The sequence below is a fragment of the Eschrichtius robustus genome, chromosome 11, assembly GCF_028021215.1.
Source record: "Eschrichtius robustus isolate mEscRob2 chromosome 11, mEscRob2.pri, whole genome shotgun sequence".
NCBI classification, from domain to species: Eukaryota; Metazoa; Chordata; class Mammalia; order Artiodactyla; family Eschrichtiidae; genus Eschrichtius; species Eschrichtius robustus.
The window spans coordinates 100,845,677-100,863,412 of NC_090834.1; the positions used below are offsets into that span (position 1 = coordinate 100,845,677).

Here is a 17,736-nt window from a genome sequence, read left to right on the forward strand (position 1 = left end):
AAGGAAACTGGGAGTTAGATCACCTACAAAGTGATTCTAATATACCCCCCCCCGCCAAGAAACACACAAAAAAACCCAAAAAACAAACAAAAAACCCAGTCACATTTTCTGGTGTTCTGAATATTTTAGCATTAAGGTACTTAAACATCAAGGTCACTGATGTGTAAATGCTCAGAAAACAATCTGGAAGGATATATGCCAATGTTAACAGTGGTTTTTAGTAACTGAAAGAAATGCACATAAATAGTGTTTGCAATGAAAAGCCTTTAACATTAATTTATGATATCCAATTCTGGAAACAAAGATAATACATTGATGAAAATACATTTTAATCACAATGCTTACCTGTAGCTACAGCCGACTGGCTGTAGAGGACCGGAGAACTACCAATGGTAGCTGACCTCTGAACTGCTGCAGTACTAATTTCTGTAGCTTTTCTCTTTATTGCTTTAGTGGAAGGAGAACTAGAGATGGTACAGTCAGCTGAACTCTGAAACAGAGAGTCTAGTCAGTGGCTGTAGCCCCTGGTTAAATATCCTCTTCTAAAATAAAACATGTAGGGACTTCCTTGGTGGTGCAGTGGTTAAGAATCAGCCTGCCAATGCAGGGGACAATGGGTTCAATCCCCGGTGCGGGAAGATCCCACATGCTGTGGAGCAAGTAAGCCTGTGCACCACAACTAACGAGCCTGCGCTCTAGAGCCTGCGAGCCACAGCTACTGAGCCCATGAGCCACAACTACTGAAGCCTGCGTGCTGCAACTACTGAAGCCCACGTGCTCTAGGGCCCACATGCCGCAACTACTGAGCCCACGCACCTAGAGCGCGTGCTCTGCAACAAGAGAAGCCACTGCAATGAGAAGCACGTGCACCGCAACGAAGAGTAGGCCCCAGTTCGCCGCAACTAGAGAAAGCCCACGTGCAGCAACGAAGACCCAACACAGCCCAAAATAAATAAATAAATTAAAAAAAAAATAAAACGTGTCAATCATGCCCCGGTCCCCCCCAAAACTCTTCAGAATGCCAGATGGCATTTCTCACCTGGCTAGTTACAACTGTGGTTTGTGCCGAAGGTTTCAATGGAGTATCCTCCTCTGTTCCTGGAGCAGGAGGCTCCTCACTTCCTTCATCCTCCATCTCGACCTCCTGGATCTCCCCATCTTCTGCAGGAGGAGGAGGAGGGGGAGGGGGAGGAGGGGATTCTGGAGGTGGAGGTGGAGGCGGTGGCATTTCCAAAGGCAATGGAGGTTGAAGCACAGGCACGTTTGACTGAAGAAGGGTCCAGAATGGAGTAAGTGGCATGAGTGATGAAGAAGAAACTTGGCCAGAAAAGGACTCTTTACAAAGAGAACCTATGAAAACAAATAGGAGTCAGGGAAAAAGCAAGACTAAAACTCCATGAACACAGAAATGTTCAACTGACTGTAGAGACAAAATCTGTCCCACAGACATCTATTCTACACTGATGTCACTGAAATATTAAACTCAGTTCAAAAATGACTTCCATGAAAAGATAAATTTATAGAATTTACTGTCAGCACTCGGCCCAGCTGTGTTATGCTAGTCTTGTTTTCTGGGTACAGATTTATGGCGGAGTAAATGAAGCACATCACATCAACTCAATGAGAAATTCAGTCATCTGAACCTGAAGTTTTTTATTTCAAAGACACACAACTAGAAGGCAACATTCTGGGGTCTTCTTTATTTCAAAAGTGAAAAAGTGAGTGAATGATGTGCATTTGCAATACTGATTCCATGTACTTTATCTTTTAGTGAGTTAGATAAGTGATTAAGGATGACCCAGAGAAGTACACATTCAAAACACTCACACAAACTCTACCCATTTCAATTAATTTGGGTTACTAAGTTTCAAAAATCCATTTGCAAGGTGATATTGTCAATCCTATCATTCCTTCACACCTTTGTGTGCATTATTCATTTGCTAAATCACAGCAACAAATCAGGGAGGGTAATTTTTTATTCCTGTGAGGAGAAAAGGGAAATCAGAGAGCATGAATCGTCAAGGTAAATGATAATGAAAAATATAACACAGAGAAGAGGTGTTTGAAGATATGGAGGATTTGAAATGGCTGCTGAAGTTAAGAAATTACATCTGAGGAGCTGCAGGGTTAGCTTTCCTCAAAATTTGCAAAAGTCATAGTTAATTACTGCCCTTTCTCTGCTGGGAAAAGCTTTAAAGATTAGAGAAAATAGGAAGATATACTTACTTGCAGCCTTCCCCATCCCTCTTTATCGTCAATAGGGAAGTTTCACAATATTTGGGACTATTAGATATATATCTCAGGAATGCTGAAGGGGATTTTCTCCCTAAAATCATAGAATTTAGGAGTAGAAGAGACATGAGAAATCGTCTAGTTTACCCCTCTCATTTTAAAGGTAATGAAACCCAGGAGGGAAATGACTTGCCCAAGATCATATAGCTCTTAGTGGCCAAGTCTGACCCCTAGTCTAGTGCTATTTGTTTTTTTTTTTTTTTTTTTTTGGGGCTGAGCCTTGCGTCTTGCTTGCGGGATCTCAATTCCTCCACCAGGAATTGAACCCGGGCCACAGCAGTGAAAGCCCAGAATCCTAACCACTAGGCCACCAGGGAACTCCCCTAGTGCTATTTTAACAACATGTCCTGGTGAAATATCAGGAGTCTAAGAGCTTTAGAAATCTCAAATTTCACTTCTCATGGAGTAGAGATCCAGATGCCATCACCTGTCAAATTCCATGGTCAAAGCAGTAGATTAAATAACGACTCTATTATAGAAGGCTCTAGAACAAGGATAAGGCCTTTTATCTTACTTTGCTCAAAATACACCACACTGGCACTCAACAATGTAAAACCAAAGCAGCCATGAACCATCTGGCTTTTAGAATAGCTTCACTTTTTTACGAAACAGGTAGATGATACATTATGTAAGAGACTTTAAGAACATAATTCACACGGTTACTCTAATTATTTTGAGAAACTGCTTACTACCAAGGAAAAGGGAACTGAAAAAAATTCACCAGAAAACAAGAATTCAGTTTTCCAGCTAAAAGACTTCAAGTGTCTCATTAACCTTTATGAACTTCTACACTAACTTGTAGACAGTTTGGGTATGGGCAGGCACTCTATTACATTACATAATAGTACATCAAGATTACATTAGAACTAAGGAAGTAAACGTTGAGGATTAATAACTTATTAAACTTCCTTTTACTAAACCAACCACAATATATGGTAGGTAAACAAATTTGTCAGATTTATATATCGGTAGGTTTCTCATCTAGAAGCATAATGCAATACTGGTATGTTTATGATGGTGAGAAGCTGCTATGCAGAGGAAATCAAGAAAACACAGTAGGTTCAAGATTAATAATGTGGTTTACAACCTTCAACAAAGTTAATCAGAAATAATTGAGCTTTCTGTAAATAGGAAACAAACTAGACTTGATAAATTTAGATCATACAGGAGCACTTTTAGAGTTAATATTTGAATCCTAAACTAAGTTTACTCAAAACATAAAAGCTGCATCGTAACATTGATAATTATCTCCTTTAGCTTAAATACAAAGAATTTCGAGAAATCCTAGTTTGAATTTCCACGGATGTCATATTACATACTGCTTCTCTTCATTTCTAAATTTAACCCAGTTGAGGTATTTTGCCATTTAAGAGAATATTAAGTCTGAAGTCCAAGGAGAGAGTAAAATGGTATATACACAGCTTTTATTATGTGCTAATAAATTTTTTAAAGTATCAAGCTTAAAAACAGAATACTGTGAGGATACAAATGTTGAATTCTCCAAGAACATATTTTTTCTATGAATCTTTATTTCTATATAAATAGAAAATCAGGCTTTCTTTCTTATAAAGGTAGGCTTCCTTTATTGTTTTCCTATATTCCCCCCAAAAGTATTACTGCTTAGTATTTTGAGGCAAGAGGCCAGTTTATCAGTTTAAATCAAGAAATTATTATACAAATAGTAATTCCAAAGAGACTTTTTGGAAAAGCAGCTTAACTTAACCTGACAAAAGCCCAACAAAACAGACATGTTGGGTATCTTGAAGTATCACTCATCTTAAGAGATATAATGTCAAATTCAGACATGGAACAATGAACAAGGATTAAAAATGAACAGAACTTTGAAACTTCCTTGCTCCTCAGTGTACAGTTTTTCTTCTTTAAAAGATGATTTTAACCACTGTTGGGCTGACAAAAAGCAAGCATTATAAACTTTCTTTACAGGCTTAAAATAGTGATTGGTATTGCTCTTCAATTCCAAGGACCTTAGTACAAGATTTGGATTTTATTTAGATCAAGTTCATCATATGGTTTTAGTAGCTCTCAATCAAGAGGCTCAAAAATATAAGCTGGTTTACCAGTGGCTTTTTCCTTTACCAGACAGTACCAACTGCGTGTCATTAACAAAGGGAGAAAGTAACTTAATGTTTAACTCTAAGGTGTTCACACACACTTAGCATTAGCAATTCTAGAATATTCAGCTTTAGAACATATAAGAAGGGACATTAGACAGTGGTCAAGAAGGGAATCACCAAACCAGAACCACCATCAAGCCTCTTCCGTTCACTAACTATTAAAAAGTAAATAAAACCAAGTTACTAGGGCTTCCCTGGTGGTGCAGTGGTTGAGAATCTGCCTGCTAATGCAGGGGACACGGGTTCGAGCCCTGGTCAGGGAAGATCCCACATGCCACGGAGTAACTAAGCCCGTGCGCCACAAGTACTGAGCCTGCGCTCTAGAGCCCGCGAGCCACAACTACTGAAGCCCGCGTGCCTAGAGCCCATGCTCCACAACAAGAGAAGCCACTGCAATGAGAAGCCCGCACACTGCAATGAAGAGTAGCCCCTGCTCGCCGCAACTAGAGAAAGCCCTCGCACAGAAACGAAGACCCAACACAGTCAAAAATAAATAAATAAATAAATAAATTAAAAAAAAAAAAGAAAACAAGTTACTAGACGTATCCACTATTCACTACCCAAAGAATGAGAAAGTAATCTAAAGAAAATCTCTTCATGAAAATGGTACACCCTCTAATTTAAGAAAATATTTTTCTGAAATATGAAGTAGAAAACCATTTTGCTATGTTCTAAAATTATATGAAGTAGAAAACCCCTTTTTTGCTATGTTCTAAAATTATCTGCAGTCATAGGTGCCTATTTTGAGTGACCTGATAATGATTCTTAGGCTATTTAAGAAGTTAACAAAATAATTGGTACATGACTATTTTTATTTGCTACACAATCAGAACTTTTCTACTGGGATTAGGGAGCCAGTAGAATACAAAATATTATTTTTGATAAGCAGAGGACATAAGAATTCAGCTCTTCACTCCCATCTTACAAAAAACTATCTTTTTATCCTCAAAGGTTCGTGACTTTATCTTTTCATTTAAAAAAATTGAAGTATAGTTGATTTACGATGTTTCAGGCGTACAGCAAAGTGATTCAGTTATACATATATATACTTTTCAGATTTTTTCCATTATAGGTTATTACAAAATATTGAATATAGTTCACAAAGGTTTTTGACTTTAGAAATCATTCCACAACACTCTTACCTTCACATGCTATCATTTAAACAAACATCTACCAGTTTTTCAGATTGAAAGGCTGTTTGTTCATCACAGTCTGGACTATGCTTCATTAGCCACTAATTTTTGTCATTCCAAGAAAGATGGACTTCGAGGAAAAAAAAAAAATGTATCTTCTTCCATAATAAGGAAATCAAGCAATGGCTCTTCAGATTCTCAGAGTAAATGAAGAACTATGAAAGCCTTTTTTTTCTTTTTTAAATTTATATAACCAAACTGAAGTTCCCTAAGAGTACTTTAACTGGATTGAGCCATCTTAATTGTTTTATACTAGAATATTGATGATTTGCAATGATCAATTATTTTGCTTCTCTGAAACAAGTATGGTCCTAGTTTCACAGCATTTATTCAGATCATTTTGGTTTGTAACAACCATACTTCCTACGAGATTAGTGAAGTGTAAAAATGAGGTTGCAAAATCAGCAGACTAAGTGCTCTACAGAAAGGCAGAACAAATCTCTTATTACTCCACATAAATATCGACAATTTAAATAACTGGTTCCTTAGCATTAATCCTGTTATTGGAAATCCACAGCTTCGTCTGTGGCATGACAGAATAGTTAGAGGACAATCTTTTAAAATAAAAATACACTGGCTCATAATTTTATTTTTTAGCAGAGTCTGGTATCAATAGTATGCTTATTTCCAACTAGTCACTACCTTAGTTTTCTTCAATATAAATCCTGCATTCTTTTTTTTCTTTTCCTTAGGGCCATTATTTTTTAGTTAGAAGTTTATGTGATTATGATTTAAATTATTTTCTTTTACATGTTAATACCAGTCTTTTGTTTTTTCCTCTAAAATAATTTCTCTCCAATTAAAACAGGGTAAATTGTCCCACCTGTGGAATTCTCAGAAGAGTCTGTAGAATTTGAGTCAGTGGCAGTTTTGTCTTTCAAGGTCTGTTTAGGAAGAGTCTCGTCTCTACTTTCTTGTGCTTGGCTTTCTTCCTCTTCCTCCTCACCATCTGGGAACTCCCACTGAGACTCGCCCGACTGTTCGTTTACATAGAAATATCGTCTATGATCCCTAAATTACAAGAAAGAGAACACACGTTTTAAGACCCATTCTCCTACAAAGACACTTCCATTTGGTCCTGTCCCAGGACAGCAGTCTGCTCTCACAGGGACGAACCTCTTCTTAATGGACTGCTATTCACAAAGGCAACAAAGAGCTTTGACAATTGAGGATGGAGAACCAAGGATAATTCAAAGCTATTTGCACTGCCAGCAGCTCTGTGAATACAGCCCTGAGCCCTCTCACTCCAACAGATGACTTAGAAAAACACCTCTCACATCTATTTTTTTTTTTTTTTTTTGCCAATGCTTAACAGGGTTTCAAGTTTCATTAGCAAAGGGACTCAATCTCCTAGAACACTAATTTCCCTTCCAAAGAAGAGAACGAAGTTTGCGAAAGGTGACTCTTCCCCTCTTGAACCGTGGAATTCACATTTCATACTCTTGATACCAAACACAGTGAAAGCTAAAGAGAGGGAGAGGATCTGGGAGCTGAAAAATAAAAGAGCAAAGATTTCAAATAACGAAAAAAAAATCAAGAAAAGCCAAATATAAAAAGAAATGTTTTCATCTGACCTGCTGGCAGAAGATAGTAATCTTGTTCTTCATTCACATCTTCAGCCACGAAGCTTTCCTTAACTTCACCGAGGTTAATCAGGAGTAGTTGCTTCCAGAGGTCCTGTAAAGCGCACAGAGCTCTCGCATGCGCTTAACCCCCAAGCCCGCCCTACTCCGTGCAACAACACTCTGGAGTAAAAACCAGCTTTGTCCAATCTTGGGAAAAAATCCGTTACATGGAACACTTTAGACATTGCTTTTTGTTTCTCCAACGTGTGGCTGGCCCAAACTCTGTAAGTACTTGGGGTGCTTTGCCTGCCCAGCACCGCTAATGCAGCTGCTCTCAGTCTCCAGACAGGCTGTCAGGTCGTCAGGTGGTGGTGATCACAAATCAAGTCTGAGATGTCAAAGGTGAAAGGTGAAAAGGGGAGAAGAGTGCGTACCTGTCCCAGTGGCAGGACCAGCCTTTAGGAGTGGCGTTTATTTCATACTGTTTTAGTTGTTCTGCTGCATCCTGAAGTTTTCGTTTAAGGTAGTTTCCATTAAGAGCCCCTTCCCGCCAGTCTGCAATCCGTGTCTAAAATAAAAAAGCAGTAAGTTAAAGACTTATTATGATGTCATGAGGCAGAGGTAAAAGGAACTTAAGTCTTCTGGTCCATGATGTATACTCTGGCAGCAGACTAGACCAAACAGGAAAAGAAATCCCATCCTAAAAAATCTTGTTTGCTCTTCAGAGTTCTCAAAAGTGAGACTGGACCCCAGTACTGCCAAATCTCCAGTAACTGTGAAAATGAGTAGCAGTAGTTTTGTTTTTCCCTTTGGACTATATTAAGATGGTTCCCCAGTAACTTTATTTTTTGGGTAGATAGTTCATTCAATTAAGTAATGTTATTAATCAAAATTAAAGGTTTAGTTCTCAGGGAAATCAGTCAACTTCCTACAGGAATTCCTTACCTAATCCTAACCTATTTATCGTAAAGTACACAGGTTATAAATAGGATCCAGAACTTCTCTTTTTAAATAGACCTATAGGGAGTTCCCCGGCGATCCAGTGGTTAGGACTCCTCGCTTTCACTGCCGTGGGCCCGGGTTTGATCCCTGGTGGGGGAACTAAGATCCCAAAAGCTGAGTGCCACCCCCGCCCGTGCCCCGCCAAAAAAGTCTATAATGCTTTAACACGTATAAAGTAAACATTATGTGGTCTCATCATCACTATGAACAGAATTTTAATTTCTTAGAAAAATAGAACATATGCCAAATCAAGGGGGTTAAGTATCATCATCATACACTAACTCTCAGTATTTATTTCCATAATTATGTTTTGTTTTGGCTAATACATAGTTTTATTTCCTGGGTTGGTGGTTCAAATATACATCAAGATTAAAAATTTAAATTTAGGATTGAAACATAAATAAGACAGATTCCTCACACACACAGCATTTCATTCAAACATTGACTGTTTATACTAAAAATGGCTAAATTACCTCAGTCTGTAAAAGCAGCACATGAAAGTTGGAGATGGACTGCCTATTAATGCCTAAGAATTCAAATTTACTTGTCAGGGTATTTGCCAGTTCTCCAATCTGAAACTGTAATGCAGGAAAGAAAAAAAAGGAAAAATAAAAACAGAGTCAGCAAAATTTTCTTTATTATGTAAAATCTTTCATTTATCGTTAAAGATATTAGAAAAATGGGTCTGCCTATAAACAGCCTTTCTCACATACCGCAACTAGTTATGTACAAGATAAAACCCTAATTTACAGTAAAATAATTCACATAACAAAGTGTTAAATAATGAGACAAGATCAAGAGAAATTAGACGCACTATCTACTCTAATACGATACGGAAGTTGAAAATAGGTCCTAAATGACATAACCCCCAATACTGTCCAAGCCATCATTTATCCATTACTAATTGCTTATACTAGCCTCACACTGAAAAAAATTAATTCTCCCAGTCCCATCTACACGGCTGTACACTAGCTGGTGAGTGGACAAACTCTTGCAAGTCAAAAGAATATGCTAAGTGGTTTTTCCAACAGATCACACTTTAAGAGCCACATACTTACTTGATCCAATTCTTCTCATGACATTAGGAACAGAAATGAAATTGGAAACAAATATGCCTTTGTGTAAGGACAAGTAGTTCATGTAGGAATTAAATTTGTGACTTTAGTCTCTTTAGTACTTCCAAACTAGAGACGCCTATATTTGATAAGCTATTGCTTTCCAATGGAGACTTACTTATAAGTAATTAAGCATTTAGAATTTATTTTTAGATAATTTCTCTACATCAAGTCAGTCTCATAGCTCCTTATTTCAGCCTTAAATATAAACATTTCACCAAACCAAATAATTTATATTTGGAGAGAGATTTATATTTGGAGAGAGTAAAGATTACTTTTTACTACTTGCTAAAAGACAGAGAAAGTAGTTGGCCTATTTAAAATGGTTCGCCAATTTAAAAATACTTATTTGTCAAGTTGCATTAAGTAATATACATACTTTCAAGTCCTGTTCTTCTTCTACTTTAGGTGCTGTTTGTACTTTAATCTTTTCTGGAGATTCTTCTACTTCCATCTCTTTGTCCGAATTTTCATCTACTTTTTCTGAATTTTCAGCACCAATTGCTAAAAAAGAAAATATGGGAAATTAAATCAAAAGGACTATAAACAACGAGGTCCTACTCTATAGCACAGGGAACTATATTCAATATCCTCTGATAAACCATAATGAAAAAGAATATAAAAAAAAGAATGTCTATATGTGTATAACTGAGTCACCTAGCTGTACAGCACAGATTGGCACACTGTAAATCAACTGTGCTTCAATAAAAAATAAATAAAAAAAAGGACCAATATTAATAGAGCCCCAAATACATTTGCTTACCCTGTAGCAGAAATATCTGAAAGTTATTAGTGCTCTCCTTTGCCTGTTTTCTCCTTACATGTTAAGGAAGCCCTAATGACTTATCAACCTACTGTCTCTAAAAAGCCAAAAAATTTAATCATTTATAATCACCTTTCTTTTTCTTAAAATAAATTTATTTTATTTATTTATTTTTGGCTGCATTGGGTCTTCGTTGCTGCGCACGGGCTTTCTCTAGTTGTGGCGAGCGGGGGCCACTCTTTGTTGCGGTGCTCAGGCTTCTCATTGTGGTGGCCTCTCTTGTTGTGGAGCACGAGCTCTAGGCGTGTGGGCTTCAGTAGTTGCAGCACGCAGGCTCAGTAGTTGTGGCGCATGGGCTTAGTTGTTCCGCGGCATGTGGGATCTTCCCGGAGCAGGGCTCGAACCTGTGTCCCCTGCATTGGCAGGCGGATTCTTAACCAATGCGCCACCGGGGAAGCCCCTATAATCACCTTTCTTAAAATGTGTCTAGGGCTTCCCTGGTGGTGCAGTGGTTGAGAATCTGCCTGCTAATGCAGGGGACACGGGTTCGAGCCCTGGTCTGGGAAGATCCCACATGCCGCGGAGCAACTGGGCCCGTGAGCCACAATTGCTGAGCCTGCGCGTCTGGAGCTTGTGCTCCGCAACCAGAGAGGCCGCGATAGTGAGAGGCCCGCGCACCGCGATGAAGAGTGGCCCCCGCTTGCCGCAACTAGAGAAAGCCCTCGCACAGAAACGAAGACCCAACACAGCCATAAATGAATGAATAAATAAATAAATAAAAATTAAAAAAAAAAAAAAAAGTGTCTATATACATGATTTACTTTCTTTTACCACATTACCAAGAAGTTTCTGCTTTCCCTTCCTCCTTCATCTATTAATCTTTTCTAATCTTCTCTTCCAGAAAACCATGGCTTCAATTATTTACAAAAGCTAGAACCTGGACTATCTAAGGGTTCTTTATCAAATGGGTCTTGATAAAAAGGCTTTCAGGGCTTCCCTGGTGGTGCAGTGGTTAAGAATCCGCCTGCCAACGCAGGGGACACGGGTTCGAGCCCTGGTCCGGGAAGATCCCACATGCCGCGGAACAACTAAGCCTGCGCGCCACAACTACTGAGCCTGCGCTCTAGAGTCTGCGAGCCACAACTACTGAGCCCACGTGCCACAACTACTGAAGCCCATGTGCCTAGAGCCCGTGCTCCGCAACAAGAGAAGCCACTGCAACGAGAAGCCTGTGCACTGCAACAAAGAGTAGCCCCCGCTTGCTGCAACTAGAGAAAGCCCGCGTGCAGCAACAAAGACCCAGCACAGCCAAAAAATAAAAACAAATAAATTTATTTAAAAAAAAAAAAGGCTTTCAAGACCAGAGCAGCATATTAAACTACCAAATAACTCCCTTCCTGAACTGGTTAACACCTGTAGACAGCCTTTATTGGACCCACCTACTCTTCTGGTTGGTGCTGTCTGCTGGTAGTGGGAATCTCCAAAAAAGAATAGGTACGTTTACCACATACTTAAATGGACTAAAAGATATGAACTCTTTGTTATGTTTGCTTAACACCTGCTTACCAAACTAATCCACATATACAATGTAAATCAATCTCTCTGGAGGATCACAGACTAAAGACAAACAAAACAAAAAAACAAATTTGAGTACCTTTTCTTAACGCTGGTTAATATTTGATCTAGAGAAGAAATGTGACTTTAACATCACTCTTAACAGCTTTCATTAGCCTAAAATTTTGTATTAAGTACTTAACCTTATCATACAATGGCCTTGTTCTTTTTATTTGATCATTAATATTTCTTCTGCATTTTCATGTTGTCTAAAACCAAATCTTTCTACTCTCTCACTTACTAGTTTATAGTTCACTTGTATATTAGACATCTTACATTTGATGGCAGTTTTAAGAATTTAACGGTTTTAAGCACTGCTAGAGCTCTAAGACTTGATTATTTTGGAGGGCAGTTAGGCAGGATCTATCAAATTAAAATGCACATACCCCTTGATCTAGCAATATACCACTGGGAATCTACACTATAATGGTACTGAAATCTGCATAAAGATAGATGTACCAAGATGTTTACTACAGCATTATTATAATTACATAGTATCATTAACTAATGCATATAATATATTTAAAAAACAACATAAGCACTCAAGTAACTACAACCCAGCTTAACAGAAGACTATTAATAACACCTCGAAGCTCCTTGTGCCTCTCCCCCAACATGCTCACACCAGACACACCCTGATGGTGTTAGTAAATGCCTCTACTTTCATCATGGATAAGATCTTTAAGCACAATATTTCTGTTTATTTTTCAACTTATATACATGGAGCACTAACATATGCACTCTTCTGTGGCTTTTTAAATTCAACATTATTGTTCCTGACATTAATCCATGTTAATGCATATAACAATGGGTCATTCATTTTTTACTGCTGTTTAGTATTCAGCTGGAAGAATACATCACAATTTATCCACTACTCTTTTGATGGACATTTGAATGGCTAATATTGATACTTTTTTGGGATAATATGAATGTAGTATTACTTTTAAGAGTGAAACAAGGACACAAATGTCCATCAATGGGGAAAGAGTTAAATGAAGACATCTATACTACTCAGGTAGTTAAAAACAATTTTCAAGACCTTGTTAAACGAAAAAGTATGTCATCTAACAATCCATATGGTTAATCTCACCTATGATAAAATTACATACGCACATTACACACACACACACAAAACCACCAATGTATACAAAAAAAGAGGAAAAGGTCTAGAAGAATATATGTAGATAAAAAAGTAAAGAAAATGGACCTCAGGGTAGGGCATGAAAACAGTGAAAAGATGAAGGGGGGAGGGGCATTTTTAGAATTCTACTTCATATTCTTCTATATGGTTGATTGCAAAGAAAAATTCAAGGATGTTTGCATTTATTTATTACCTGTGTTTTTGTTTACTTGTTATTTTTAAACCGTAACCTATAAGGTACTTTCTGCTTGGTACACTCAACTAAGGTTTGGTGATTAAAATTAGTTCTGGTAACAGACTGGAAAAATGCAGCAGGTTCTCTTCTATATTACCCTGAAGATAACTTGGGTCCTCATGACAGTACCAGACTATCTACACACCCAACCAAAGGCTGGACGACTTGTACAGAGAGAGAGAAGATGAGGCTGGGTTTGCCAGAGGTGGGCCTTGCCTGCCGTGTTTACCAACTGGAAATAGAGAGGTAAAGAGAATCCACGGTCTTTATGCAGATTATCACGACAATTACTGTAGTGAGTGATAAAAAGAAAAGGGAGGGACAGACCCAATCTCATTTTTTTGTTTTTGAGGGAGAAGTTATCCCGAATCAGTAGTGAATACACAGCCCAATGGATTCTAGCCTCTCAAATTCTTACTGCTCCACTAGAGGTGGAGCAGGAAAAGGCAGAAGTTTCCTTCCCCGCATTTCCCTAAAAGGGTAAAAGTGCTATATCCTTCTATTTGCTGAAGAGAAAACAGAAAAAGGGTAAGAGGGATTTCTCCTCTACAGCTTTCAACTCTCAAGTTTAATTAAAGTACAAATTACCACTTTCTCCATTTTCTGGAGTCTCTCGTCCAGTTTTGCTAGAACTCCGGCTGGTAGATTCTGGACTGGTAGCTCGAACAAACATCTTCCATTTTCCTCTTTTAGACATAAGTCTACGCATTCCATCTTGAGATGCTGGCTGGCTGATATCAGAACACGGACTAGACCCTGACACACTACCATCTCCTTCCTCCAAGGCTCGCAGCTCTGCCTACAATGAACAGGAATTAACTGTTTACCAATGTTTATTTGTGTGAGTAGCAAGAATGACAGCCATGTGTTTTTGGAATTTAAATCCTTTGAGGATAAGAAGTATTTTTTAATACATTTTTCCATCAGGACTGAGCATTATACTCCAAATTCTATTTTTACTCAATAAATGTTTATTCATGATTACAGTTAACAAATATTGATTTAAAGGGTATAGGTTCTAAAGATCCACAAACAAATTTTCTAATACATGTACACAAAGGATAAAGCTTAACTTTCACTGGTCCCTCTCCATAGCTTCAAATTTTTCAAAAGGGGGAAGCTTCAAAGTGATTTACTGCTATAACGCCTGTTAAGACTTTGCTTCATACTCCAGGCAGCAGTAGATAAAACTGTTCCAAGAAAAATCAGGGCAGAAAATAAGTAAAAATCAACTTCTCAATCAGGAAAGTTTCCTGTGGACCATTTACCTTAGAAGGAAAGCACATGAAACAATGGGTTCCTCTTAAATTCTCCTGTTATCTTCTCACAAGGCCCACTTTTCTTTTCTTTTTTTTTGGCCGCACAAAAGTTGTGGAATTTTAGTTCCCCGACCAGGGATGGAACCCAGGCCCAGGCAGTGAAAGCACCAAGTTCTAACCACTGGACCGCTAGGGAATTCCCATAAGGTCCACTTAACTATACAAACAATGCCACAGCTGATCACTGGAAGTCAACTTGTACTTTAACTGTTGGGTTAAAAACCAAATTATCAAGAATTCGCAATGCTTGTTTAAGAAGCCAAACCAGAGATACATTACTTACTGTAACTATCCTTAAATCATAACAACGTTAGTCTTTATTGGCGCATCATCAGGGACCCAAAGAACTACAACTCCATAATTCAAGTTTTTATTACATAAGCATATCTAGATGAAAGGACAAGAAAAACAAAATCCCAACGACGGCTGTAAATTGAGCACAGCAATCCCAGAGTATGACAGTTCCGAAGGAAGAAAATACATCTAACAAAAACTTCAAAAACTTACTTTTTTCCTTTCCAAAACCAGCTCCAGCTCCAGGGTATCTTGTTCTTCTTCCTCTTCACTTTCTCCAGACTGAACAACACTGCAAAGATCCTCCTGAGTAGGGTCTTCCACACCGTCCAACAGACTTTCTTGTGGCTTTACTATTGTTGCTTCTTCTGTTGTACTTGTTTCTTTCTCTTCTGAAACTGGCTCTACTTCTTTACAAATTACTTTTCTTCTCCATCTCTCTTCTTCCTCTTTTATTCCCTCAGGCAATAAAGGAGCAAGCAGTGATGCTGCCACCCCTTTCTTCTCCTCCTCATTATTTGAGAGAGCTTGAATTCCTTCATTTACTTCCTGTAAAAAATAAAATAATTTCGCTTAACTTTCAAAGAAATCTCACCTGAGTATACAGCACATTTAATTGTTCGTGTTAAAAACGACCACAGGGCTTCCCTGGTGGCGCGGTGGTTAAGAACCCGCCTGCCAATGCAGGGGACACGGGTTCAACCCCTGGTCTGGGAAGATCCCACATGCCGCGGAGCAACTAAGCCCGTGTGCCGCAACTACTGAGCCTGCGCTCTAGAGCCCGTGAGCCACAACTACTGACGCCCGTGTGCCTGGAGTCCGTGCTCTGCAACAAGAGAAGCCACCGCAGTGAGAAGCCCACCCACCGCAACGAAGAGTAGCCCCCGCTCTCTGCGGCTAGAGAAAGCCCACGCGCAGCAATGAAGACCCAACACAGCCAAAAATAAAAATAAATAAATTTATTAAAAAAAAAAAAAAAAAAACGACCATAATTTTCAGTCACTGGATATTCTTAAAAACCACCGACTCCCATCAGATTAGTGTACATGTTTGTACCATTTTCTTTACATGTGTATAATGGAAACATTGCTACTTTAGGAAGGCAGTATTACAGTTCTGGGTGGGACTCAAACATATCTTTTCTTCTATTCTCTGTACATCAAAAGGCAGACTAGGAAGCAACAGAGGCAGATTTAAATAAGATCAGAATCTTGCCAGTTTAACACATAACTGGATAAATCTTCACCTTCCTCTTCTGTATGATGAGATAACTTCACAAATATGCTGTGAAGGTGACTTAGAGGAAAGTGAAATATTTCTAAAATGAAATGTGTGATTACATTTAAAGTGTCTACCTCCTCCACTGGGATATTTATTCTACCTCCCTCTTAAAGAGTTGTAAAGGTGAACTTATTCTGTAAAGGCATTTTTTGATACAACTCCCTTACCATTCAAAAATTCAAGATAAATTAAAATTCAACACATTCTCTCTGTAGAGTACAACTTATTTTCTTACTGATGAGATTATAAAAATGGTCAAGTTTTATTAGTAATAGTTTTTAAGGTAGCCAATCTTTTTATTAAAAAAACAAAAACTAAGGTGGAATCCCAAAATACAACTATTCTGAAGCAGAGAAGGGGACCCGAAGCGCTGCCTGCTAGGCTGCTCCCATGTCCTTCACAACGACTCAAGGAGCCTCTATTGCACCCTAAAGCTCCAAAAGAACCACTGAACTGGGTAACTGCTATAAATGCCATGTAATAAACAGAAACAGGGCTTCCCTGGTGGCGCAGTGGTTGAGAATCTGCCTGCCAATGCAGGGGACACGGGTTCGAGCCCTGGTCTGGGAAGATCCCACATGCCGCGGAGCAACTAGGCCCGTGAGCCACAGCTACTGAGCCTGTGCGTCTGGAGCCTGTGCTCTGCAACAAGAGAGGCCGCGATAGTGAGAGGCCCGCACACCGCGATGAAGAGTGGCCCCTGCTTGCCGCAGCTAGGGAAAGCCCCCGCACAGAAACGAAGACCCAACACAGCCAAAAATAAATAAATTAATTAAAAAAAAAAAAAAAAAAAAACAGAAACAGATTATGTAAAACTTTAAGAAACAAAATTTATCCTGTTTCACATCTATGCTGTAAAATTTTAACAGAAGGCTCATACACCTGTGACAGAGTAACATTCAAGTTCTTTAGATGTGAAAATAAGCAGATGAGGTAAGTTGTAACACTGACCTTTTTAACTTCTCGCTTGGCTATGACTGGTGCACTTTTACTACTGGAAACTGAAATATTTTTCTCCTTAGTATACATGTCTGTATTTACGACAAAACTAGCTTCAGCACCTGTTACGGAACTAAAAAAAATATACTTAGCAAGAGAAACAGAAGGCAAATATTATCAGCAAAAGATAAGACTCTGATTTCCTTCTAGTAACTTCTTTTTCAAGTCTATTCTTACCTGGGCTGGTAATGTTGTAATCCCTGCACCTGGGTGGCAAGATACTGGGGTAATTCCCAAGTCACTTCATTTGTTTGTGTGTTCCAATAATAATAGCATCCTGTGTTCTCATCCCAGACCTCCTGCCAATCTCCCATCTCAATTCCAACTAGAAGAAAATGAAACAAATTTTAAGAAGCACATATTCCCGCACAACTCTGACCTTCTATCTCAAGTCAACTCTAAAGCTGTAACAACCTAACACAGCACTGTTAACAACTGGGCAGGACACTTCTTTGTTGTGGAGGCAGTCCTATGTAGTGTTCAACAGCATCCTGGCCTCTCCCCACCCGATGCAGTAAACCCTCTTCTCACCACCCACTACCACCCTCTGCTGTGGCAGCCAAGAATCTCTCCAGGCACTGTCAAATGTTCCCTGGGGGGCCACTCCCCCCTCCTCAGTCGTCTTTGCAAACATGGTTTAAAAAAGCAGTTTGCTAGTTGAAAACTGTATTTTGAACCCCCAAATACTTTTTAAAATAATGGCTTTTATTATTTACCGAGCATAAACTGCTACTGATTAAAAGGCAAACAATTATCTTCCAGTAGGTAAAAATATACCCTAGCAGTTC

General features: G+C 38.8%; 1 protein-coding gene across 1 annotated transcript in view; it reads right to left on the reverse strand.

The window, feature by feature from the left end:
* FNBP4 (formin binding protein 4) overlaps nt 1-17,736 on the reverse strand; it is a 39,894-nt gene that overhangs the window by 15,136 nt on the left and 7,022 nt on the right. Inside the window, exons 5-14 of the mRNA XM_068555221.1 lie at nt 17,126-17,273; nt 16,901-17,021; nt 14,882-15,217; nt 13,644-13,854; nt 9,682-9,806; nt 8,661-8,765; nt 7,620-7,753; nt 6,444-6,631; nt 1,040-1,350; nt 346-490 (exon numbers count right to left, since the gene is read on the reverse strand). Coding sequence (XP_068411322.1) covers nt 346-490; nt 1,040-1,350; nt 6,444-6,631; nt 7,620-7,753; nt 8,661-8,765; nt 9,682-9,806; nt 13,644-13,854; nt 14,882-15,217; nt 16,901-17,021; nt 17,126-17,273 — 1,824 coding nt within the window. The remainder of the gene's footprint in view (nt 1-345; nt 491-1,039; nt 1,351-6,443; nt 6,632-7,619; nt 7,754-8,660; nt 8,766-9,681; nt 9,807-13,643; nt 13,855-14,881; nt 15,218-16,900; nt 17,022-17,125; nt 17,274-17,736) is intronic.